The sequence below is a fragment of the Eucalyptus grandis genome, chromosome 5 (assembly GCF_016545825.1).
Source record: "Eucalyptus grandis isolate ANBG69807.140 chromosome 5, ASM1654582v1, whole genome shotgun sequence".
Taxonomy (NCBI): domain Eukaryota; kingdom Viridiplantae; phylum Streptophyta; class Magnoliopsida; order Myrtales; family Myrtaceae; genus Eucalyptus; species Eucalyptus grandis.
In genome coordinates this window covers 61609270-61636548 of record NC_052616.1, presented here as the reverse complement: position 1 = coordinate 61636548, position 27279 = coordinate 61609270, and the positions used below count along the sequence as shown (strand labels likewise).

The window sequence follows — 27279 nt, the reverse complement described above, 5'->3', positions numbered from 1 at the left end:
ACTTCTATAAGGATCTGAAAATAACATTAGTCCTTCAGTAGTAGACATGGACCTGGTTATCTCAACTACACATAGAGCTAGCAGTTCACTGAGGGCTATAATCACACCATTTTTGAAAGAACATGGAAAGGAGTTCTACTGCGCTATGTTAGAGAATCAGAAGATTTTTCAAAGTTAATATTTGCAACAAGACCCTCAACAGACAATTTCTACAATACCCAATCCGACATTCTAGTGGATTGCCAGCATACTGAAGAGCCAAAAAGTGACAAACACACAAACAGCAATAATCAAAGCAAAATAGTTCTGCAAATACAGAGAAAAACTCCAGACACTTATGATGGGCTTGATTCACCATAATCTAGATTCTAAAACATGCTTATCAGCATTTTTAATTGCCTACAAGTCTTTCAGTCATCATGTAGGTTCAGTTTCCAACAAGCATCTTAACATGGCAGGACCTGATCTTTAACCCATGGCATACTTCTGTGTCCATGCCCTGGCTGTTTCCTCATATCGGCTTCTCTGGTGTTTGTATATATGAGCAATTTCAGGGACTAGAGGGTCGTCTGGGTTGGGGTCAGTGAGAAGAGAGCAGATGGAAAGGAGGACTTTTGAAATGGTCAATGCTGGGCTCCATTGTTCCTTGAGAATGTCAAGACATATGCTGCCATTGGAGTTGATGTTGGGGTGATAAACCTACAGTAGACAGAAGAAATAGGGACAGAATAATGTCACGATGCTAAGACTGATAAAACTATAACAAAAACAAATCTAGACAACACCCCTACATACAAATAGTAAGAGCAGCTTCAAAATCAAGAAGAATAGCTTTATTGACATATATAGATTACTGTCCTGCCCAGCATTTGATTTCTTTTGCCAAAAATCAAGACTCTCTTGCCAAGCCCCAAAAAAGATGCTACTTTGAGGTGTCCATCTCTTGAGCAAAAAAGCCTATCCAAGTAATCAAGACAGCGACTAAAAACAGAAGTACAAGTAAGCAGGATCTGCACTGATTGATAACAGTTTGGGAGGGAATGTAGGTGCACCTTCTTAACAAAGACATAATTTGTTTTATAACATACAAGCACATCAATCGAATAATTTTAAGCTTGTTAATATAGAAAGTCTAAGCTGAAATTCTGACAAAATAACAACAATTTATGCAATAGAAGCAAGCATGAGGACATGAAACATTGTGCTAATGACTGAGATGCTCTCTGACCAGCAGGGTACAGCCTGTCAGTTTTCCAACAAATAAATGTGCAGTTTCCAGTTCTCCATTATAATCACTTACACAAAGTACCAAGTCGCTAGGACAATGACTTGGTTCTGCAATTTAAGGGAATAAGAACATGCAATCTAATTCAGAAATAAGCACAACTGAACAATTTAAAGAGAAGATGTGCGCAGAAACAAAAACCAGCATTATAAAAGGACAACATTATAGCAGACAAAACAAACATTACATGGAAGAAGAGGTCATGAAATAACCTTGGTTTGGAAGTTGACTTTGGGAGGTTTAAATGGGTAATCAGGTGGAAAATGGATCGTTATGAAGAAAACACCACCGGCATACGGGCTATCAGGCGGCCCCATGATGGTTGCTTGCCAATGGAAGAGGTCTTCTCCCACCGGCCCAGCACTGCATGAGGTTGGAGGGTCTCTCTGCAAATCCTGTAGTTCCTTTTGAATTCTCTTGCTAGCCATCAATTGGCTTCGTTCTAAAACCCAAAAGAACACAAAACATGTCAGCACTGAAATAGGATTTCAACATATCCCTATATAAAATTTCAGAAACTTCATCGCCGTTGTTGAGCTCAAATGCTAATCAAGTGCCCAGTATAACTAAATGACATAATGATTCAGCTAAGCGAAGTAATCACCTTACCAGGGAAAAGGTAGAAAGCAAAAATAGTAACAAAGGTCCAAACTCTACAATAGTTGAACAAGCACAAAATAATGGGTTTTTTTTTTTTTTTTTTTAGACAATATTTAAAACCCAACTGAGCCCGAGCACTGAAAGTGCCAACACGCAAGAGGGATTACCATCTGACCCAGCAACAAAAGAAACAAGCCAACACCAAACAGATAAATACAAATTCTACCACAGCCCCTGCAAGTTTAAGGTGGCAACCAGCAAGAATCGGATCTGAAGCAAAGAAGATCAAGCTAAACTAACGAGAGAGAGAGAGAGAGAGAGAGAGAGAGTATTACAAACAAATTATACCAGGAAGTAGAGAGAGCTTCCAGGAAGAAGCAAGAAGAGGTGAGCTGGAGTCTTGACTTCGAGGAAGAGAGATTTAGGAAGATGAAAGATTCAAACGAGGTTTGTGGAACACACAGGATGAGGGATGGAGTAATTGCGTTGACTAAACCATCATCATGTCAATATTAAAATGTCTTATCCGATAGGCATCTTGTTTATTTTCCAGCGGATGAGCAGAGCAACTTGTCTTTGTCGTAGGAATTTCATCCATCCAGAAACTTGAAACTTGCTCAGCCAGTTGCCTTCCGCCTTTTAAACTTATTATATGGTGGGTAGCTGGCATTGAATGGTGAAGTTTTGTTGCTGCCATTGAAGCTTGACAAGATGGAGCCTTGTCTTTCTTGCTTTAGTGGGAAAGTTAACAAGAGTTATCACTTATCTCTAAAGGTATACACACGGATTAGAGGTGAGCATATTAGACAGAGACCTGACTGGACCGGCCGATTTGGTCTATCCCCGGAGGCATCGGTTCGGTCTTTGGTTCGATAAAAATGAAACTGGTGATTTTTAGTCCAGTTCCTGATTTTGGGGGAAACCGAACCAGGACTGACTTTTTAACATATACATAATAGTAATAAATCCTAAAATAAATTATTTTATTTCTTAAACATATATATAAATTAAATTTAAACTAAAATTTTCATGGAACCAAAAAAAAGTTGTTGGTTCCTTATAGATCAGACCAAATCGGATTAGATCCGATAGTCCAATTCGATTCCCAGTCCCGCTGGTCTTATTCCCAATTCCACGTTGGAATATGATCGGACCAGTCCCGCTAGTCTTATATACATCGTACCTTGCTTTCTAAAGTAATAAAGTTGTAGTTAATCGACTTGATTAAATTATTAGTTCTCATTTCAACCTATAAGCCATATTATGCATCTAATCGTTACTTAAGAAATTCAATGTTAAGGAAATTTCAATACTTGATGTGTTACACAGAAAAATCTCGTGCAAGATCTTGTTACTTCAGAATAGGCAAGAGAAAAAAAAAACATTACTAACCAACATATTCCTTTTGAGAAGAAAACATAATTTGAAGTAAGTGTTAGAGTAGGATTAGAGTAGGGCAAAAGTCTGAGAGTGGGTGTTAGAGTAGGATTAGAGTAGGACTGACAAAAAAAATAAGTAAGTTTTGATATAGATATTACTAAATAATTAAAAATGGGCAGATTGCAAATAAACAAGATATGGTTTGAGAGAAACTCTTAAATTAATATAATACGGCTATAGTCATATACTCATTATATTATGAAAAATAAATTCAAAGAGTCATTTTTTCTGATCTTCACAAAGCACGAGTCTTCCAACTAATGTTTTATATGGTGAAATGAATTCCTGCTCTATTCCGACCCCAAAAAAAAGCACGTTTTATAGTTTGTCCTAGAAATTCTATACTTGCAATTATTGTCTTCACCAAATTGTAATTATATTTAGATATTTGAATTCCCAAATTACAAAGCATTTCGCTGCTAAAGAAAATGAATAAATGAGCCCTAATTGTTGCCTTGAGGGTTCAAATCAGATCTTTAATTTATTCAAGCCACCATCATAGTCCATTTTCTTGGTAGTAAACTAAGTAGCATCAACACCAACACCCGACATTGATACGATACGACACTACACGATACGCTGACATGTTATTTATCAAAAAATAGAGAATTCCGATACATTAAGATACGTTATAAAATTCTCTTTCCTATAAATGGAATTTGCAACGGGGGAGGAGTCTACATGATCTCCTTAGGTTCGGCAATTACTTTGGTCTAGGACTTTCCCCAAGGTAGAGGATTTTTCTTCAATATTGATTGTAGTGAAATCGGCAATTTTGCAATGTTGCGAACAAAGTCCCTAAGATGAACTTACCTTGTTGTGAAATTCTCTTCTAGAAACTTTAGCAAGCCAGACTAAATGAGGTTGTCCAACCCATTAGAATCATTCTTGAGAGATCTTGGCAATTAGGAAGAACTATTAGAATCATTCTTGAGAGATCTTGGCAATTAGGAAGAAACAGCCTAATCCTACCACATTAAAAGGCTAGACTCAATTTCCATCAGAACATGATAAATTATCATTTTTATGATTATTTTAATTAGATTAATTTGATTCAAGTTCACGAATGAATAAATAATAAAATAAAATAAAATAAGAGTTTATAATGAATTTATACTAAAAATATTAATCCATAATTTATCAATATCATTATTTGACAAATTCAACTCAATTCCAATCATCCATAGAACTTGAGAAAAAAAAAACAAGTAATCCACATTCGTGTTAGAAGAAAAGAGAAAAAACAAACTAGGAGATTAATTGTGTGTTACCAAAAGTGAGAGTCAAAAGAGAAGAAAAGACTAGATTTTTCTTTATTTATCCTTTATTTTTATTTTTATATATTTATATATTTATCCTTTTTATTTTGTTTTATTATATATTTTTATTTTGATATGTTATTTATTGAAAAATTTCAAAATGAACCTCATGAGTGTCGGCCGAACTCATTTGTTGAAATTAGGGGTGTGCAAAATACCCGGAAACTGCCCAGAACCGGACCGAAACCGCCCGAAACCGATGGTTCTTGAGGGAACCGGTCCGGTTCCCGGTTCCAATTTTTGGGAACCGGTCCAATTCCCGGTTCCATGGGCGGATCCGCCCACCCGGACCGGACCGGTTCCCTTTTAATATTAAAAAAATACTAAAATTGAATACAAAGCAATTGTTTTGTGGCAATTGTTTTTGCCTGCAGGATGAATACAAAGCTAAATATTGGGAATTTTTATGCTTTTTCGTTGTTTAGTTTATTTATTAATATAATTATGAAGGTGATGTATTCAATAAAGTCTTGTTTAGTTGCACTTCCTTTGTTTTCTTGTGTTTGGATGGTACCTCATTTCACCTCCTTTGATTTGTTTGTGCGACTTGTGATATTTTGCCGAACCTAATGAGGATATGTCCAGTTCATAGCTTTAAGAAAGATCCATTTTCCTAAACACTTACTACTCTCTCTGCCTCTATATCAACTTATGTACATCCATTCCTTCATTGGTTGCATTTATAGTTGCAACAAATGAATTTTTGTTCCACATACTTAAATTTGGTTTTATGTTGAAAATCAAAATTGTTTCGCGTCAAAATCGGTTCCATGGATCCACCCAAGAACCCGGGAACCGGACCGCTGCGGTCCGGTTCCGGAGTGGATCCATGTAACAAACGGGTGAATCCCGGTTCCAATTTTTCGGAACCGATCCTTAGCGGGCGATTCCCGGTTCTAGGTCGGGAACTGCCCACCCGGACCATGCACACCCCTAGTTGAAATTCCTAACTCGCATGTCGAGGAGTATCGAAAGAGTTTATCAAGTATCGAATCTTCCAACACCTATTGATTAAGTGTCAAAGTGTCATGAAGTACCCGACACGATTAAAAAACTCTCAAAAAGTGTCGGTACTTTTTGGGCAGTAAACTCGCTATGTAAAAAGAGTTTAAACAAAAACCTTTATCCTAGTCAGCTCATGGCTTATTGACTTCGGATATATGTGAAATGTCAACAGCAAGACATTGAAATTGTTAGTTATAGCTTAAAGCAATATCATAGCATTCCTACACGCATTAAATTGTTTCGTTGACTACAGCATTCAATAACAAAATCAAAAGCCAGAAGCCACAACTTAAATCAAAACCAAAGAAGTCATGTTGAACGAGAAAGTCATCCAAAGCCAAGTTTTCTGACAGAAGAATAGATCATTTTCTTCTGACGTAGATCTACTTAGACCAGAAAAGCAAAATTTCCATTGAAGATCTGGAGTCGTGATGACAACGGCCGTCGAGGCTGACAATGCCCAAAATGGCATGAAACATTGCTTACTCCTACATAACCAGAACTGTTGATCTTAAGTCATGTTGACATGAGTTCTCCCACATCCATCATCACTTCAGAGACCATTGCAATCACATGAGTTCCGCACCAGCTTATAGATGAGCCAAAAATGCTGGCTGAGTCTATTTACGTCCTCATGAGACATTAGAGTATTGCTAATACGAAGAGAACAGTATAAAAATTTGGAGAAAGGGAAAGAGCCAAAGATATCCACCAATTTTGACAGAGAAAGTGAATAGGGTTCTTATTGGCAATGAGAAGAGTTTGCCTCAATCTTCACCCAAACACCACCAACCTTTACTAAATACATCTCCATTATTCTGCAAACGACAGAACACTCATCACCATAAAGCTCTCTCTCTCTCTCTCTCTCTCTCTTCTCGCTCAACCTTCCAATGAAGAGCAAGCATTCTATGACCTAAAGAAGGAAGACAATGATCCACCAAGTAACACCATACTTGTTCTCTTACCCTACATTGCAACGAGAAATATATCACCTATCTACATTTACACAATGCGCTGAAGCCACTTTAGCCATATTTCAAGAATCCTATATAATTGCAGTTATTTAGTTAAGAAACGGTGCAGGCATCTCCTCACTACATGGAGTCGAGATATGAATAATTCCTGCATCGGTTATACTGAAGGAGACTGCCATAGGTGCGATCCCACACCCCAACGAATAGCGATTCAGTGTCAGGGCTGAAAGACACACCAGAGATCTCGCCAAAAAAATCGATCTCCTGCTCCTTCTCATACCCACTCTTCACATCATAGACATGGACAAAATCAGCAGGCTCTGCCATGGCCATAAATCGCCCATCGGAGGTGAACCGAATGGACCGGATGGCTCCAAGGTTGCCCTTGAGTACAGCAACGGACTTTGATAAGTTGCGAATGTCCCAGATACGGCAAGTCTTGTCTTGGTTTCCAGTGGCAAATATGTGACCATCCGGATGCCATGCAGATGCAAATGAGAAATCCAAGTGCCCTTGTAGTGGCCTAATAGTCTACAATTGCAAAAGCTTGAAGTTACACATCTCATCAGGGAAAATCTTATCCAAAATCCTCAAGTACAAATAGAGCATGCTTAGGATTTACAGGCATTATTTTCATGTTTCTCGTTTACATTTAGGTTTGCTTTTCAGGGAAGGGGGCAGAGGGAGGGACAGAAAGAGAAGGGAAGGAAAGTAACTACCTTTCCTCTTTGAGAATCCACCAATATCCCCTCAGGGTTGTCACCAACAATGACGAGGAGCTTACCATCAGGACTCAGAGAAGTATGCTGTTCATAGAAAAACAAAAAACCTCAAAAACTTAGCAAGTAAACATTAGCAGGTAGACTTCTGTGAAAAAAAAGGGGGGCACAAAGGAAACATTAGCCAACAAAACAAGTTACAAACTTCAACTTCCACCCAATATCCAGCACTGAATTACATGGATGATCTATGGTCTTCTACAGACACTAATGCATCATTATCTCCTCACTTTGTATGTCTACCGGATAAAAGTTAAATTTCAGTTACAATACAAAAGAATCTTGCTTGATAAGCCATCCCAAGCTTTGCACAGTGGAGCAGATCTACAAGAAACCTCTATACAGAATTCCAATGATCTAAACATGTCTAATTCATGGCCTGGCAGGCACTCCTTTCACTTCACTACATGTTCTACTCCTGTTATAGAGGTTTTTTTTCATGTTCTACTCCTGTTATAGAGGTTAAGAAACCTGAAAAGAAATGGGCAAACATCGTGTGCTATAAACACTGAGTCTAGATGCATAGCAGAGAGACTAGAAGCTCCATATCCTGAAGTTATTTTTTAAATGAATACTTACACAGCTCACAAGCACTTTATGGTTTCTCATTCCAAAAATGCAAATCATCAGCGTTCCCACAATTTTAGCCATGGCATGACTTAAGGTAGATGATGAGGGCAATCCTTGCTAATAACTCAAAAGTTTACAACAACACAAGATGATAAAAACTGGAAGACAAAGGCCCTTCTACAATGGCTAGGCAGCAGAAGACGGATGAGTTCCAAATGCAAGCATAATGATTTCATAAAACCAATTGCAACATGAGATTAATTCAAGATATTCACTTTATGGCAGCTGAAATATTTAGTCTATGTCCAATTAAAGGTTAAGATATCTTATTTTGTGCAAGGAGTCACGGAAAAAATACTTACATTCACCGGCCAAGGAAAGGTGAAATGTCTGGAGAGCTCAAATTTCTCCATGTCGAAATCTCTGACTCCACAGTCATTATTCGATGCCATGAAATGTACGGCGCCACTGACAATAAAACATTAAGGAAATTTAAGGAGTTAAAATGATGGCTCCACCTTAACTACGCATTACGTAAATTCAAATAAACTGCAAAAGAATAGCTTGTTGAGACACACTTGCTGTCTGACAGCACACCTGACACAAACATCCACAAACAAAATAAACTAGTAAATGTACATCAAGATGAGAACAGAATGCATCAGGAAGGCAACCTGGGATAATCGTAAATCTCAACCGCATTAGTGATAGCATTGTCATCATAAGTTGTTCTGCAACAGTAGCTAACACCAGGACGATCTAAGTTCTGCACCCACAAAAGAGGATCATCAGCAGTCACCAAAACAAAAAATGTTGGACTTGCAATAGCTTTACAAAGAATAATTATGTCATGAGAACCTAAACCTACAATCGAGCTTCAAATAAGGAACTTAAATGAATGAATCCAACTGGGGTTGTAATTTGCTCAGTCAGTAATTCAGCATGAGTGAGAATTCTAACTACACACTAGCACACAAGAAGACAACAGAGTACACTGAATTAATAAGTCAAAACAAAAAATGTTGGACTTGCAATAGCTTTACAAAGAATAATTATGTCATGAGAACCTAAACCTACAATCGAGCTTCAAATAAGGAACTTAAATGAATGAATCCAACTGGGGTTGTAATTTGCTCAGTCAGTAATTCAGCATGAGTGAGAATTCTAACTACACACTAGCACACAAGAAGACAACAGAGTACACTGAATTAATAAGTCAAAACAAAGAAATAAAACATGGTGTTTGCAGTTGCATCTGTCAGGTTCTACAAGCAAACTCAGTATTGCCCTAAAATCATGTGCTTATAAACATTTGTTTATTAAATATTGACAATTCTAGAGGAAACACAAATATCAAGATGACCTTAACCGTGCTTTGGCCCAGATATTACCTTACAGATAAGCTCCCCCTGGAAACCACCAGCAATCAGTAATTTATCCCGTACTGCAAGAGTACTGACTTGTGTCTGTGTAAAACCCTCTAAGAGACTTCCAGGGTGTTTCTACAATGAAAAGCAATAAAAATCCCAAGACTGTCTCATTAAATAAGAACTTCCAGAGCATAGATCACTATGTTCCTGCATGTAATGCAACATAATATTCCTGTACCTCACGAGGAGCTACATGTCCATAAACATCAAGCACTTCAGTCTTCTTGCAAGTCAATGACGACCAGTGAATGATCGAGAAGTGCGACATAAGGTAAACATCATGCTTTGTTGTGGACCAAACCAAGTTTCTCAACTGCAATTCCAGGTAATGGTTCAAGAGAGGTTTTAACAACAAAAATTTAGGATGACAAGATATGTGTCAGGAATTCCTGAAACTGAAAGAGAAAAGAAACAGTTTGTAGCCATGTCCGTAATAGCAATTGGCAATAACAGCCCCAAATTTGAGGTGTACTCTAAAGCAAACACAAGCTCCAGTTGCTAAAATATATGTACACTGTCAAGTTTAAAGTTGGTTCCCCCTGAACAGAACAGGAGACAACACACAAGCAAAACATCACAATTGAAAAACAAACAAAAAAGAAGCCTAATGCTTTTGTATCCTCAACAATCTCAACAGCCAAAATAAGTTTCACTCAATCATGGACAAATACATTTCACCACAAAATACATTGCCATTAATGACTAGTCCAAACCTAAATTATCTCTTATCCTGAAAACAATTGCATGCAGAACTTCGTGCAACATTGTCAAGCTCCTGTTAAAGTTTAAGCACCTAATGCACATACTGTACCTATTCAAAGTTAGGACTCCAAAAAGAAGTAGCAGCTCACAGCTAAGGGAAAGCACGAGTTCTACAGTCTCCCCATTTTTATAGGATGTCCCTCACTATCAGTTTGGTGACATGACATTAAACCTACAGCCAATTTCTCATCCAAGAACGTATGTACATTCATAAGTTTCCAAAGAAATTCCTGGTCAACCAGAGTACACCTGCTTAAGGAGAAGAGGATAAAGACCAAAAAAATAAAAAACAAAGAAGAGGAAATTCCACTACATGCAACTTGGGGAGTAACCAACAAGAATCAACTTGCAGAATTCAACATCCTCACAACAAGAAGATAAGATCACAAGACGGAAGTATAAACATACTTGAAAATGAAGGATTGTGGACTTCACAGATCTTGTGTTTCGCCAAAACTCATAATAGTTTCCACCTTTTCTTGTGGGTTTGCAATCCTGTTTAGTAGAATAAAAATAGAAAAGGATGATGCAAGTAAGCCCAATTTCGAGAAAAGAATTGCTACCCAGTACTGTAGAACTTGAAGATGTATACCTTTTCCGAACTTTCTCCGGATTGTGGTACATTTTCATAGTTCTTGTACTGCTCTATTCTAGTTCTTCTGTATTTTTCACGAGTGACGCTCAGTCTTTCCCAAGGAATCCCCTGGATATCTTTACCTCTCCGAGCATCAGCAGCAGAGGTATCGGTAATCTTATTATCCTGCCATAGCCAACATAATCCGTCTCACTACAGTTCTCAATTGATATAGGTGAATTTACAATGATCCAGAAGTAGCCCCGACTGATATAAACGAACTTTTGCAAGGAGATCTCATCATGCAGCTAGACAAAAGCAGAAGAAAAAAAAAAAAAAAAACAACAACACAACAAATTCAGAGAGTAGGAGGAGGAGGAGAAACACTAAGAGTTAACGACTCGAACCAGATGATCATATTCCTCATCCTCATCGGTGTCTGAATCGCCCATTACTCTTTCATGGAAGTACATATCATCTTCTACTTCTCCCACATCGTAATCATCTGCTGCGTATTCCATCGGATACTCTTGGTGCTGAGACATGTAACCCAACCAACCCTAAAACCAAAAGCAACATTGCTTCAGCTAGTCTGCACCCAGATAGTCTGAGCGGCATTGAACATATAAATCAGACACCTTCCAGAAAGAGATGGCAAAGAAAAGAAAACCACGACATATGTAACTCAGTTCACAGTGAAATGTCAACCACCAAGCACAAGACCTCGAATTGCTAGTCATACACCAGTTCTTGTAGTCAAAACAGCTCGAAAATGTCAATCCATCGATGTTTATTATTATTTCAACTTAACAATTATCATTCACAGGCTCGTCAAGATGCTAGCGCAACCCTTGAACAATTTGCAAACTCTGGAACTCTAGCATCCTATCCCTACTGCACAACATTCAGATTGACCAAACACCGGATGATAAAAGAACTTTCCCATGACAATCAACAATCTCCCATCAAAATTCAATCGACAGAGCACCGAAAAGACTCCAAATTTCAACCAAGCAATCCCGGCCGAGCTTCGAAACCACTAACAACCCGAAGAAACAGGGGCAAAAACCCATAATTTACAAAGCAGCATGCATCAATATCAACATGACAAAAAACCCACGGGCCATTTCTACACCTGTGACCATCAATCAACCCAGTACATACGCCGGCAACAATAAACAAGAAGCAGAACCCAAGTCGAAAAAGAGATACACACAACGCACGCCGAATTACGCCATAAAAGATAAATCAACAAAAATAACAATTGAAACCACACCCGCCCACCCCCAAAAAAAAGAAAAATAAATAAAAAAAAAAAAAAAACCCTAAAACCGCGTCCCGTCACAACAACAAGAAACCAATCGACGCGCGGAAAAAAAGGGACCGCGTCGGGGGCGCGAATCGGAACCCTAAATCGAAACCCTAAATCGAAACCCTAACTCAATTCCCCCAATCGAATCCGAAATTGAGCTAGATCTCTCCGACCCAGGTACCATTACCGCCCCAGAACAAAAACCCAGATAACAAAATCCCCAGAAAACCGCGCGGCTTACGCGAAATCGACGGGCGGGGCGGGGCGAGGCAATAACGAATCCGGGAGCTCGTTGAATTTTTGTTCGTTCCCTGTAGAAATTCCTTGATTGATTTTTCTTTTAACTCGTGGGGGAAGGGAGGGAGAATCAATGATCCAGAGGATTTCGCTGCATCGGCGATGCGTTGTTCGTCGATTGGGACCCCCCCTCAAAGCCATCTCCGCCCGGTTTATCCCTTGATATTTATACTTGCAAAAGAAAAAATAATTTATATTTGATTTTCTTGCTGTCTTTTCCTTTTCTTTGTTTTTTTTTCAATTTTCTTTTCTTTTTTGGGGAAGAGATGAGGAGATGGGGTCGAGAGGAAGACGAAGGCACGTTTTTACGTTTATGCCCCCCCGATCTTCTCAGGATTCAGGATAAGCTTGGCGCGATCTTCGGGCCGGGTCGGGCGATCGTTCCGGGTCGGGTCGGGTCGGGTTATCGGGCCTCTCTAAAGTTTGCACATGTAGTGTGGGCTTGATTCAGAAATAAAGAAGAGTGGCGTGGCTCTCTTGCAACGCTCCCTTAATGGTAAGATTTTTTTAGAGCGATCACTTGAGTCAACGCTCGCTTTAATTGTAAGATTTTTTAGAGCGATCACTTGAGTGCCGTTTTGGTGAAAAATCGATTATTTTTAGTGTTATCGACAATTTGTGTTATTAGGAAACTCAACGTGACATTAAATTCATTATAACTCGGCTGACGTGGCTCATTAGAAAAATCCGTTCGGAAAATAAACCGATATGAAACAACGTCTTTTTGTCCTATGGATAAAAGCAAAATTAGGGTTAGAATGGAAAAGAAAAAGTTAGAGCTTGTTGTAAGCCCTCAATTTTGCGGCTAAAACTCTTCTTTGCAGTCAAAGCAAATAGCCGTGAATTCTTTGTTCTTTATAAGGTATCTTAAAGCTTTCTTGGTGCAATTTCGATTGCTCATCGGCTTCGCTGAAGCAAGCTATGAGAGCCACCAGAAGCCGCTCCTTGTTCAAGCCCTCTGATCCCATTGACCACTCATCATGCGACATCCAAAATTTTCTAGTTTCAGTAATAATATTTAGGATGTAAAGTAAAGTATAAATTAGCTTGGAATAGTGGAAGGCACATATGAAATCTCAGGTTGGATATTAATTTCGTGACATATGGAAAGTACGAGCGTTGATTTTTTGTCACAATAATTGTTTGGAGTTCAATGTGTTAAGATTAAATTGATAGATGATCACATGTACACTGATGATGTAGAGTGATGATAATTGATTTACTGCCATATTAGTTGTAAATAGGGATCGATATGCTTCGAATTACATATTTTTACTAAGTTGTAAATTCTCCCGATGTTCAGTAGTTTTTGCAGAATGTTTTAGTGGATTGAAAATGTCTTTCGGAATCATTAGTATAGAGAACGGACGCTAGTTTCATTGTTTATTTACCAAAGGACAAGACAATTGAGTAAATTGTCAAGATATCTACTCCAGAACCATATAACTAAGCCTAGTGTTACCCTTTCATTTGTACACCTCTCTCTCAACAACCACCAAGTACTTTAATCTATGTCATCATCACTTTTAACCATTGTTATTTGTTTTTATGATTTAACTCTTAAGTAGTCTTCAGGTACATCCCCTTTGGTCATGTGCTTTCATTCCTAAGTATTTCTAAGCCATCATTACTTTTTAACCTTGGTCAAAATATCTTATCCCTTTATAACTCTAATATAGTTTATTATATACATTCCTTCTTTAACTGAACAAGCTATTATAAGTGCTCAGATTTCAAGAGAGAGCTTCAACTTGTTCTTATAAAGAAAACAGATGTTCTATCACTTTCCTCTTCTATTTCGCTTTCCAATCTTCCGAATAAAAGTAAGGGTTCCGCTCTTTTGTTGTTAAAGCTTCTAATTTCACTTTTTCAACTGTTTAGAAGGTGAATTATTGGGTTTCTCTTCATTTTATCATACTAGTTTTGTTGATTAAAAAGAGTGAAAGTTGTTAATCTTTACTTTTGTTTATTTTGTCTTGAAGGTGATTAAGATTTTGAGTTAAAAAAGTCTTTGTTCAAGGTAAGTAAATATTCTAGGGACTAAGCTAAAATGATCTAGTTAGTACTCTTAACTTGGTTGTTTGATGATTATTAATTTTAGTTTGAACTTTGACATGTTAAGTGCGAGAAGGTTATAGTGATTGCGAGTTGAATCGTTGTGTTTGTTTGACCTAATTCAATGAGTTTTTACATGCCGATATTGTGATTAATGGACTTCTATGAGATTCGGTAGTATAACTAATGAAAATGAAGAAATTAAACTAGAAAGTGATATTTCTGTCATTCGACTAAGTTACTAATTTACAAGCTAAGTGTTGCCAATTAATTATGCTATTGATGTTCACATTATCAATTATTTTGGTTGTCGATATTCACGTTAACGATTACTTTAGTTGTCAATGTTCACATTATTGATCATTTTGGTTGTCAATGTTCACATTGCCAATCATTTTAGTTGTTAATGTTCACGTTATCGATTCTCTAAGAATGTTATCATTGCATGCATGAGAACTAGAAAAAGGTAAGTGTGTTATTTTTACATATATAAGTAATTCATGGAATAGGCATGGCATTAATGATTTACATAAGATGATGTTGCCTACCAAATGTTGATTATGAAAATGGCTATGCAAGAAATGGTAAATTACTATTGACTTCATTATTGATGTAAGGCAGATCACTATATATATTATGTTATGTTTACATCGCCCATATATTAGTGGACACAATATCTCGGAGTTGAGATGCCCCGAGAGTGTCAAGATACCTCGGAGTCAAGATGCTCCATTTGTAAGAATGCTTTGGAGTTGAGATGCCTTGTATGTCAAGGTGTCTCGTGAGTCGGAATGCCTCAGGATGTCTCAAAGTAGAGATGCCGTTTGTGTCGGGATGCTCCACAAGTCAAGAAAAGATGATATGCTTAATGAATATGACACATGCCTATGGTCATGTATAAATGCAAATATCATGTCTACGTAGTAATGGCCATGTAATCATATAGTAGGTTATGTCATCCACTTGCATTTGAGTAAACCATCTTATGCAATGTTTTTAATGTGAAAGATGGTGCATTTGCTTCTACATTTATCATACATGGCTATTATGTATTTGTTTTGAATTTAACATTGTTTTGTAGATATCGAGTTGAGTGGTAAAATGATTTCTTACCTTAAACTTAGAGATTTCATCTACTAGAGTTCAACTTACCTCTTATTTTTCAAATTTGTAGAATAGATCACCCTCCCCTGCTGTAGTTTGGAGTTCCTATAAATATATTTGTACCTGATTTAGCCGTCATATATACTATGTATAGTTTGGTGATATGGATCGATATAGTTGTATCGAGGTGGGTCCCTCATCATTATGTTGCCCGATACTTCAACATTAATGAGGAGTTGGTTGGACCACTTAGGAGCTTCGGTGGTCCTCCTAGTATCGACGATGATGGCAAGTTTTGGATGGACAAAATTGTCGACCCATTGTATAATCATGGCCCAGTGTAGGCAAGTTTTGGATGTAGGAGCATGGGGTAGTATCGATAAGACCCGATCTTCTTCCCAAAGTTATTGAGTTGTATCATGTTTCTTTTTTGTACTTATACTAATACTTGGAAGATGGCTATAAATGGAAAAATTGTGCCTACAAATCATTCAAACTCGTGCAATTTCTTATAGAATGTGTTGTGAGGATTTCATTGCACTTCCACATGCTAATAGTAAAAATAAATTATACAACAGATTGGACATATGCCGTGCGTGATGTTATAGGACATCACACCTCACCCTCTTTAGATGGTTTGTTATAAGCCCACCAATTTTTGCATGGCTATCTTGCCATAATGCTATATTGCAACGTCTTCAGATTGACTTACTCGAACTATTGTCAGCTTTAGCCCGTCATATATTAAGCCTCACAATTTTATCTTTTCGCATAAGAAAGGCAATTTTTCAAGAGGTCAACAATTCTGGTAGTGCTTTAACGTAAGCACACTTAAATATGGAAATTCGAATCAAATTGTTGTTATGTCAAAATGTGCTTTCATGAATTAATTCCATTTTTTTATATACGTACTTAGAATCACTCTCCCTTATTTGGTGTACGTTTTGGTTCTTTCCTACACCTTCGCATATTCTAGATGCCTATTAGGAACCGCTCTTTATCCAAGTCCTTTGGCCCTAGTGACCATTCCCACCCTCGTTAGACTAAGTCGTTATACAAGTTGTGTCAAGAAATTGATGGGGACGACTTAAGAAGTTCCTTTTGGGTGAAGGCCATCTTGATTGCATGCGAGTCATGCTTATTTAGAATTTGCTTGGCCACTACAGTTTGAGAAGGCTGTCTTGATTTTCTAAAAACCCTATTTTCTTTACTTTTCTCGTTTCTACCCTCTATTTTTCAAATAGTTAAATTTAAGAAAGAAGAACCAAAAAGTAACTTAAGAAATGGGGGAATATATGAAAAATCCACAAGTATGAGAGGATGAGAATCCAATCTTCCGAACATATTACTCTTCCAACCCTCCATTTCTCTCTCCTCTCCTCCAATGGTTGAGCCACGATCCCTCGGTCTCTCTTCTTCTTCGGTCAAGTTTCAAAGAGAAGACTCAAAATTTGAGCTTCATTTTCAAATCAATTTGGGGAAACAAAACAACCACAACGAGATCATTTTAAGCCTTTTTTTGCCATGTTAATTGAAGATTGTCCATGAAGAACCTAAGTTTCTTTTTATAAAAGCCATGTCAGAGTCAAAATTTAATTTCAAAATCCATGTAGGGCGAGTTGCCAAATGAGCCACTTAAGGATTTGTTTGGTGATGTTTATATTTCAAAGAACAATTTCTTTTTAGAAATATTTTTTTTTATTTCCTGAAATAATTTCTAAGTAAAAGAATACATTTGATAACTATACAAAATTTTTATTTATGAAATGGAAAAAGAATAGGAATGTGTTTGGTACGATTCACAAATTTTTTTGTAACATAGGATTTGTTTAATTTTTTTAAGGTTTTTGTTATTCATCCTCACCGCGACTGCCACTACCTGTCGCTGTCGTCGACCACCACCCTTGGCTGCTTGCCGTTGCCAACCACCATCGTTAGTTGTGGCGGTGATGGTGGGCGGTGGACAATAGTAGTCGGTGATGATGGCCAATGGTGGCTAGACAACAATGAGCGACAATGGGGGCCAAGGACAAAGAAAAGAAAGAAAAAGAAAAAGAAAAATAACTTATTTCTAGATATTATTCTTGAGAATAAGAAACTATTCTTTTTTTTACTTCTTATTTTTGTTTTAAATCTATTCCCCAATCACTTTACTATTTCAAGAAATAAAAAATTTAGTTGACATTACCAAACAAATTTATGTTCTTTTTTTGTTCTGGGTCACAAAAGAACATAAATCGAGATAAATAGAAACGTTACTAAACATATATTAAGCAATTGATTCTTTGCCAATGAAGCACTCAGTTGATTGTTAGAAAAGTTTTAACTCTAAAATGAGCGTCGTAAAAAGATTATAACATTTTTTGTCCATTTTCCAAAAATAGTATAACTTTCTCCATCTAATACAAGATATAAAGTGGTAGCTGACGACTTACTAAGCTAAAAAAATTTTGGTCGAATGTACATTGTGTGGCAAAACTGTAACACATGTCATGCCACGTGGTAACATAGAGGCAAAGTGAATTGCCACGTGGTGAGCATTAAAGCGAACATTTCTCAAATTTGGACTTTAAATACCATCTAACGCAATCAAATCTCGCATCTTGAGTCTTTAGGTCTCTAATCAGCCCATAATTGATTAATAGTAGCTCCTAAAGTATGAATAAATGACATAATTCAAATGAGAAAATCAATATTGCGATCGGTAGAGTTTGGAAGAGCAAGACATTGGTTATGTGCTTAGTTGATCCACAACTATCACACCTTTACTCTAACAAAGCTAAAAGTAACTCCATACTTGCATCTTAAGCTCCTAATCACCTTTTTTTTTAGGGGTACCTGGTACCTATTCCTTTTGAGCTTCCATAGGCTAGGAAAAGGGTCTCATGACAAGCTTGAATAGTACATGCCATGTGACTCATACCTACTTTGTTCTATTTTTTTACCCAATTTCTCCTCCTTTTCTACGAGTGCAATTATCTCTTATGGCAAAAAGTCATGCTCTTCTTCAACCAGATAATCTAAAAGAGAGAGGTGAAACATCAACCCCATTCCATCTCTACCTTCCAACAAGCTTGCTAGAAAAACAGATAAATAAAGAGCTGGTTAAACGTCATGTCTCTTTTTTTGTCTTTCTTTAGAAGTAAACCATCCAAATTTTGATCACCATTTCGCTTTTCTTTCGCCTTCTTTATCGAATTATTCTCTTAAAGGAGAGCTCACGAATTGCCCCACTCGACCTTCCCTTCCTCGACGCACACGTCACTACCGAGAGCAATTCCATGCTCACAAAAACCCATGTGGGGCGAGTGGGATAAAACATCCAAAGGCGTGCAGATCGAGCGCTTTTGATTTTCAATTTGTAATTCGGTGCCCGAGTACCTTTTCAATATAATAAATCAATCCAATCGTGATCACGCGATTGAATTATTACTCATCCCTCGAGATGCCTAAAAGGATTTTGTCTTTGGCGTGATTAAATTAAATGGGCCGATCCACTTGTAAAAAAAAAATTTTGCATGGAAAAACATAAAAAATATTAATAAAAAAAAATGGAACGAAATTGGGGAGGAAAAAATTGTTGCCCGGGGAAGCACGGCAAACGAGCACGGCAAACGAGCCGGGGGGGCGCTTCTTGACAACGACGCTCGCCCATCGAAGCCCCGTACTCTGCCCCACGCGCCATCCCCTCCGCGCGTGGGCCCCACGCGATTGAATAAGGGCCGATCCCCGGCTCGTGATTCGGGTGGCCCGGCAAGGGCGTAAGCGTCTTTTCGGACGGCCGGTTTCACGTGCAGGGCCCCTGCTTTGGGGAAAAAGTGGTTTTGCCAATTTTGGATGTGGTTTTTTCTTTTTGATTTGCGTGTGAATGGAAAAAGAAAAAGAAAAATTCTTTCAATTCTGGAATTTCACGAATCACGCGTTTTCGATTTTTTTTTTCTACTTCGAAATATCTTGAATTTTTTTTATTGATAAGTTGATTATGTCCAGAAAAGTGTAAAAGTCAAGTGATAAATAGAGAAAGTACGTTTTTTCACTTCATTTCAAAAATGGTGTGTGTTTCGATTGATAATTCTTGTAGGAATTTGTTTTTCTCTAAATTTGAAAAGATACTATTGGTATGTAGATCTATTTTTGTTGGCCTCTTTCTTTTTGGGGTTGGTCCCCTACAAAAATTTCAAAATTGTGCCCTAACGAAGCTAACCTTCGTGACAAAAGCAATTCAAATGATTGGTGGGTGATGTAAAATTCCTTGTAAAAAATTCAATATAAATAAATCTCATGATACATTGTGAGATTCTTTATGAAAAATTCAATATAAATAAATTTCATGATGCATTGTGAGATTCCTTATGGAATATTCAATAAAATAAATCTCCTAAACAACGTCATGTTAAGAAGCCAAGTTTGAAGAAAATGCCCTATGATTAGCCAGAGTATACTAAATTTTTCCTAGGAGCTCCCTCTTGTTTTCAAAATCCCTAATTTGGCCCCAATTCTGCAATAATATTTTGGTAGACTTGTCAACAGTGCACGAAAGGGACCTTTTTCGTGCTGGCGAAAATTAATCTCAGTAAATGCGTCACGAGCATATCGCGTTGGATTTTCTACCACACTAAAATTAATAATATATCAATTCAAAAACTTTTCATGATATTGAGCTATACTTTTGCGTGTAAATAAGGTACCCCATGACGAGGATATGCCGTCAAGCGCAGGATGAAATGAAAAAGATGGGATGGAAAAGGACGAAAGGAAAAGGACAAAACTCAAATAAATAATATCAATAGGGATAAATAAAAAAGGGCAAGAATGGAAAATTAAAAGTGGGTTTTTTTCTAATAAAAGAAAACAAGTCACTACAAAAAAATACAGATAAGAAAATACGGAATTTTAGTAAAACGAGAAACCACCGCGAAAAAGTTTTCTTGCTCGCTTTTTCTCTTCTCTTTCTCGGCTTTTTCTTGTCTGTCTTTCCTTCCATTTCTCGCTGCTCGTGCACGGTTCTTGATGCGCCGAGGTTGAGGAGGGAGGTGGCGGTTCGCATTCCGGGGGCGAAACCCGCGTGGGGAAGGTGGAGGGGAATCGTGGGTCGCGGCTTGTTTCGCTCGGGCCGAGCTGATTCGCCTGCGATTCGCGGCGGGGAGTGATCGGTTCTTGGGTCGGCCGGCGGTGGCTCTGTTCGGGCCCGGGAGGTGCAATGCGGTGAAGGATGTTGCCGGGTTGGAGGCGGGGGTGTGGGGTTCCGAGCTTCCCGTTGGGGGGCGGGGGTGATCGGGTCTCGAGATCTGGGAATGGGGGGTGGTTGGAGTAGTAGTGATGGCGGTTCTTGATTTGGAGCTGGCGTCTTTCTCGAGATGTTGACTTCTCTCCTGGTTTGTCGGGTGTAATAAGTGGTGGGGGCTGAAGGGGGAGGAGGAGGAGGCGTTTCGTTTTTGTTCTTTTCTGTGTGGTGGTGGTGGTGCTGTTGTTGTTGGAGTTTTGAATTCGTAGAAGACGGGGGTTTGGGTTTTAGGAGGGGAGTTGAGGAGGGAACGGAGTCATGATCGATCAGTTCATCAATTTCGTGATTCGGCCTCCCAGGTAGTTTGTCATTCTTGTTGTCCCTGCCGTGTTCTTTGTCAATATCGTCGTTACTTCGTGGACTCTAGCTCGTAGCTTTGTTTTCTTGATGCTATGGAAACCTTCCGTTGAATGTTATTTAGCTCTGTCAAATGTTCCAAGTGGGGGAGATATGATTCATTTGTATTGACCACTGTTACGATATGGCAGCTGTTGCTTGAAGTCTGTCCTCATTGACTTTTGTTATCGTTGAATAGGGGTTGAGTTAAGAGAAAGGAGTTCAAAAAGGACAAAAGAATGTTTTTTTTGGCGATAGAAGAAAGGAACGTCCGATCTTTCTGGAAGACGATCATTTAATTTCTCTCTAGGGCTTAAAGGGTATCACGGTTTCTAAATTGATCGTCATAGCCGCTGCCTTTCTTCTGATTACTGGATTTTGCTGAAGGAGGACATTGCTCGATTTTGATGCTGATTACTTCGCTTATTGACTGGTACATGTAGTAAAATGAGGACGTCCACATGTTTTTTCCCATCTGAAAGTATATTCTTAAATGAATACTAGATCCTTTTGTTTTGCTCCTATCATTTGCTTTAGATTTATCTTTACATTATCTTTCATTGGGTTACTCCTCATGGAACCCCTCCCATCAAAATTTTGCAGTCTGTGGTCTAAGATACTCATTACGGTTTCCATCTCTTTGTTGCCAAGTTGAACAGAGTAGCATCTGTCGGGTTTGTCTCAATAGAAAAAAGCTCTTATCGATGTTTTTCTGTTAGAATCAATAGCTTGTATGCAGATGTTCTTTGTTAATTTGAAAAACATCTTGACAGTTAATGTGCCCTCTCTCTGTTACCTGACATACCGCTCTACATACAGGGCAGAGTACAACCCTGACCAATACTTGTGGGAAAAGGATTTTACTCTAGCAGGCAGGTCGTACAAAAGACAAGATTTGGAGGCAAGTATGGACAACAATACCAACAATTAAATAATTATTTCTTTTGCTTTCTATACAATTTAATGTATATTTTCTCAGCGGTTTTTGATCTTTCAAGTCATGATGCTTTCATTTCAGCTTACCAACAAAAGAGGCCATACCCTGAAGTGTAGTCATTATGTTCCTGCACCTTTGCCGGAGGAAACACCTCTTCCTTGTGTTATTTACTGCCATGGAAACAGGTAGAGAATGTCTTAAAACTTGAAGTCTTTATTTCAAGAGGACCATGAGTGTCTCGTTTGCCTCTTGAGTTGTGGAGGATTTTTTTAGATGTCTTGTGCATACACCCTTTTCTCGCATATCTTTAAATTGGCTTGTCTCCTGTGCCATGGTTTATTATTATTATTATTTTTCACGAGGAATCATTAAGGGAGATAAAGATTCATTCTTTTCCCAAGAAAATAACCTTGATGGCTGTTTGGAATAGTTGGATATCCATATGAGCTGTTTTAGAAATAGTTTGTAAATTTTGCTGTCTTACTCTAGTAAATAATGCAGTGGATGTAGGGCTGATGCAAATGAAGCTGTTGTTATTCTGCTTCCATCAAATATCACTGTTTTCACACTTGATTTTTCGGGATCTGGCTTATCTGATGGTGAATTTGTCAGCCTGGGTTGGCACGAGGTATGTATACATGGGATCGCAAGTTATATTCACAAAGAAACCATGAAAGAAGTAGCTATTTTTGGCTTAACAAGTAAGACATTTTCTAAAAGTAAAGGCAGGAACTTTATGCATGCTTAAGCTTTAAGTCTCTCTTCTCCTTTGTTCCAGAAAAATGACCTTCAGGTTGTGGTATCACATTTAAGAAGCAATAAGCAAATATCAAGAATAGGTCTTTGGGGACGGTCCATGGGAGCAGTAACTAGGTACATGTTTTTGTTCTGTTGACGCCTTTTCTAATCATCAGCTTTTTCTGTTATTTTTTTATTGTGTTTAGTAAGAGGAGTTATTTGCTCTGGTTATATTTGGTAGAACGAGAACACAGTCATAAACTTCTTCTTTCTGGAACTTGATGCAGCATCCTCTATGGAGCAGAAGACCCCTCAATTGCTGGAATGGTGTTGGATAGTGCCTTCTCAAATCTGTTTGATCTCATGTTGGAGCTAGCAGATGTGTACAAAATTCGTGTTCCTAAATTTACAGTATGTGTCAGCTTCCATGACTATCGAGATACTAATGCAACTACAAGAATGCCGAATGAGAGATGCATGCCACCACAAACTTATGCAGTATATGTCATTCTTCATAAACATTCTGTGACAGGAATTACATGGTTAATGGAATTCTGCAATTACATAATACCATAATATTGTCTCACTGAAATAAAATTTTAGCAGTCAAAAAGGAGTCAGATGTATACTTTTGATTCAAGCAACCTGACATCATGCCCAGGTCATACCCTACTAATAGCATTTCAAAGCAACATGTGAACTTTTACTATCGGGTTGACATGAGTAAAACAAAAAAACAAAAAGGAAGTGGCACTAAGGTTAAGTTTAAGAAAATTACTGTTCACAAATAGAATATTCATTGTGTTCCAAATCTACTTTAGTTTGAATTTATAGAACTCTTGAAGGGGTATTGTCATTAATTGACAATTGGTGTGCTTTGATATATAATCTTGCCCGGTTGGGGTTAAAAGAAACTTAAAAGGCATCTGGCTGTGGTTTTGTTACTAGAATCCTCATTTTCTTATTCTTTGTTGGGATTGTTCCTTCATTAGGTAAAGATGGCGGTTCAGTATATGAGGAGGGTGATCCAAAAGAGGGCCAAGTTTGATATCATGGATCTTAATTGTTCGCAGGTTTGTCATATGTGGTTTCTGCTTTTGCAATCCATTTCTCTGATGTATTATGTTGGTGAGATGATGGTCTAATCTTTCATTTGAAAAAAAAGCCCCAATAACTTTGGCAGTGTCAACACACTGCATTAGGGCTTGGGCTATTGAGATTGTTATTGTTTTATAAACCTCATTATAGGACATTGACTTCACTAACAAAATGTGTAAGTGAGGCAGAGACAAACAAATTGATTTTTCTGGTTGGTCTACCATTTTTGTTGATATATTTATGCACTGCTTGTCCTGTTTCATGGAACTGCTTTCCTCATGAGGTCTTTGTCCTGGTTCAAAGTGTATTAACTAATTACTATCTGCTCGTACAATGTAAACTAATATAGCTGTCTCTCTTTATCTTTTACAAGAGGATACCCCTAATAAGTTGTCAAAGTCATCGATGGTCACTTCCTCACATTCATATGTTGTCATTCGACAATTCCTAAGGGGACTTTTTAATGTCTTTAAATTTTCCGTTGTTGGTTTGTTATCATGAAATTATCAATGGATTCATTCTTTCACTTGATAGTCAGTTGTCATTTGACAATTCTTAAGGTCATGCACCACAGAACCATGAATATGCTCTTACTCTAAGCAATTTTTTTATTGCTGTCCTATTTCTATGTCACTGTTAACATACAGATATTCTTTAAAATGCACAGGTTGCACCGAAAACATTCATACCTGCTTTATTTGGACACGCTAGTGGGGACAAATTCATCCAGTGCCACCACTCTGACCTCATTTTCAAATCCTATGCAGTATGATGCAGTCCTGAAAATTCTGCCTCTATATTCTTGCTTAGGCATATCAAACTCATTTTTTATTTTTCCAGGGAGACAAAAACATCATAAAGTTTGATGGTGATCACAATTCTTCTCGGCCACAGTTTTATTATGATTCAGTTTCCATTTTCTTCTACAATGTACTTCATCCTCCTCAAGTTTCCTCTGCCTATACAAATAAAGCAGAGAAGTATTATGACTTGGGGAACCTGAGGATCAGTGGAGGCATGGACGAGGTAATGTTTGGGTGAACTTTTGGAGGATTCTCTATTGCTTTGTCTAGGTGATAGGCGCCTTCTTAGGATTTTGGATCAGGGGTGTATGAATGTGTAACATGAAAAAGCAACCAAAGAAAATTGACATTATTTACTTTGTTTCTAAGTTTGTTCAGCTTGCTAGCCAAACGAAAGTAGTTGAGTGATGATCTCATATTATGTTCTTAAATGCATCATGAGATCTTTGGTGCTTTCACTGCCCTGTGTAGTAATGACCTTACAAAGATTGCTATTCAAATTTAGCTGTAAGTTGCTGATGCTATGTTTTATCCTGCTTTGCATTTAGAATCTTTTATACGACATCATCGCTGGTCTTCGTTCCATGGGCACTGATTCTGCGAGTTCATCATCAGTTCTTCCTAGCAATTCGGCCGCAAGATCTGTTGACGAGCTTCTTTCCGAAAATTCAACAGTTAACGGGGTCGAGGTATCCTCCTTACCTGGGTGTAGCTTAGTCCTTTAAATTGTTGTTTGACTTCCGTTTGTATCATATTGCAGGATTCCACTCATCAAGGCAATGCATTTGGGAGCGACGAGCCAGCCCACGTGCAGGTCTTTCAAGTACTCTGAATTTAATTGAAAGCACAAAGAACAAATTTGCTCTTTTGTAAAGCTAATAGACTAGGGACCATGGGGTGCCTCATTGTTACTTGTTATAGGTGATTTTACATGCAAGTTGTAATACAGCTGCCCATCTCGTCACCTGCTGCCCTGTGTTTTGAACACTAGAAAATCTTTTTTTTTTTTTGGATTCATCATTTTGACCGGTAGCATCCTTGTTTTGCACTAGACATACCCTTGTATTTAATGGGTACTGTGGGACTCTGCAAAGGTGGAGTGTTCTTTTTGTAATTTGGTGGACTTCTTTGGACTGTTTGCAGGACAAGGAAAATGGCCAGAATGAAGAATGTTGTTCATTTACAAGTTCAAACAGGGAGAGCTGGGGAAGATGCTCATCTCTAGGAGGCAGCGATGATGAACCTTCTGCATGCGCTAATGACAGGCACCAGGTCTCTCTCTCTTTCTCTCTCCCCTGCTGATGGTTGGTGAAAAACCAACCTCTCAATTTCAGCTTGTTTTGCTGGATTTATTCATGTCTCAGGTGAAAAAAACAGATAAAATCTCTCCCTGACCTTGTTGATGAATAATGACTGACCTATCTCATTGGGACTTATAATAAACTTCATCTCTTTAGAGCCAAAATGGGCATTAGAAGCCAAATGTAGCTGTGTCAATGGACCATGAACAGTTTAATTTAAGACTTACTAAGTCAAAAACTCTTATACATTTTCTAACCAACTTCACTATCATCTCTTTCCTTTGCTTGTGCAACAAATCTAAGGCAATTTCTTGTTTAATTTTTAGACGACTCTAAATGCTCTTGCAACCCCACTTAGAAGCTCGCAACGAAGATCTCCAGAGAACCTGAAAGACGAAAAGAAAAAGAAGAAAAAGAAAGCAGAGCCAGCTCCGAAAAAGCCTAAGCGTGAGAAATTTGAGAAACTTGAAGCCTTAAGCCAGCGATTGCGCCTTTGCATATTGAAAGGAGTCAACCATCAGAGACACCGATCATCGTGACACCCTCCATGCTGTAAAGATTATTTGGACTGTTGTTGTTAGTAATGTAATTGTTATCGTTCCTTAATTTTGTGTCTGCAGGTTTTCGTACTCTAGCTTTTGTCCCTTTTTCCTTATTAACCTCTAGTAGGCATTTCAACTTAGAGCATCACCAATGAGGTCGATTATCGCCATTCTCTCCCTTTCTCCCACTCTTCATTTGGCGCATGCATATGTAACAATGCGGTAAATCTATGCTGACCAAACATTATGTGTCAGACGAGAATGGATGTAACTGTGATATGTTCAGGACTGTTGTGTTAACCAAAATCATCTCTGTTAAGTGCAAGTTGAGTCTTTCATCAGAAACAAAGACTGTTAATGCCATTTTGTGCTTCCCTTAGAACAATACTAAAAGCTTTTGGAAGTGTTCATATGATTTTTCCAATGTTTGAACCCTAGTTAATTAGCTAGGCGTATGGAGCTACTCAAATCATGTCCTGACGTTGGAGATGGATATAAGGCATGTTCGGCGTTTTGTTTACGTGCTTGTTTGGGGATGAACTCTCCAAGGGGACATCTGTAAACCTACCCTATCTATTTCTGGGAGGAACGGTGCAAAGCATCGGCCACCGTGAAACTGACAATGATGTGTTTATGAGAGAAGAAAGCACATGCTCATGCATCGTGACCTTGCAGGAGAAGCATTTGTTATGCTGCCAAAAGGAATCGAAGGTTCCCTCGTCCTACTCTCC

General features: G+C 38.1%; 3 protein-coding genes across 6 annotated transcripts; 1 reads left to right on the top strand and 2 right to left on the bottom strand.

Moving 5' to 3' along the window:
• Positions 1 to 148: 148 nt before the first annotated feature.
• On the bottom strand, positions 149 to 2480 carry LOC104445784 (ubiquitin-conjugating enzyme E2 11). Of its 4 annotated transcripts, none has more exons than XM_039313121.1 (3): positions 2221 to 2480; positions 1498 to 1727; positions 149 to 699 (listed from the first exon to the last, which is right to left on the bottom strand). In XM_039313121.1, exons 2-3 carry the CDS (start codon positions 1711 to 1713, stop codon positions 469 to 471), a joined length of 447 nt encoding a protein of 148 aa, XP_039169055.1. In that variant the 5' UTR covers positions 1714 to 1727; positions 2221 to 2480; the 3' UTR covers positions 149 to 468. The 4 variants fall into 4 exon arrangements, with proteins under 4 accessions (XP_039169055.1, XP_039169056.1, XP_039169054.1 ...); XM_039313122.1 differs by having other exon boundaries at positions 1498 to 1720; XM_039313120.1 differs by having other exon boundaries at positions 2234 to 2478.
• Positions 2481 to 6341: 3861 nt separating this feature from the next.
• LOC104445783 (uncharacterized WD repeat-containing protein C2A9.03) lies at positions 6342 to 12518 on the bottom strand. Its single transcript, XM_010059706.3, has 10 exons — positions 12295 to 12518; positions 11149 to 11301; positions 10760 to 10927; positions 10576 to 10662; positions 9584 to 9718; positions 9367 to 9477; positions 8650 to 8741; positions 8338 to 8443; positions 7346 to 7432; positions 6342 to 7157 (listed from the first exon to the last, which is right to left on the bottom strand). The coding sequence occupies exons 2-10, from the start codon at positions 11284 to 11286 to the stop codon at positions 6747 to 6749; spliced, it is 1335 nt and encodes a 444-aa protein (XP_010058008.1). The 5' UTR covers positions 11287 to 11301; positions 12295 to 12518; the 3' UTR covers positions 6342 to 6746.
• Positions 12519 to 20803: 8285 nt separating this feature from the next.
• LOC104445782 lies at positions 20804 to 26854 on the top strand. Its single transcript, XM_039313037.1, has 14 exons — positions 20804 to 20981; positions 21012 to 21092; positions 21949 to 22030; positions 22148 to 22251; positions 22568 to 22694; positions 22845 to 22939; positions 23092 to 23215; positions 23797 to 23877; positions 24570 to 24668; positions 24743 to 24928; positions 25254 to 25394; positions 25466 to 25519; positions 25849 to 25977; positions 26333 to 26854. Exons 2-14 carry the CDS (start codon positions 21052 to 21054, stop codon positions 26543 to 26545), a joined length of 1476 nt encoding a protein of 491 aa, XP_039168971.1. The 5' UTR covers positions 20804 to 20981; positions 21012 to 21051; the 3' UTR covers positions 26546 to 26854.
• The last annotated feature ends 425 nt before the right edge of the window (positions 26855 to 27279 follow it).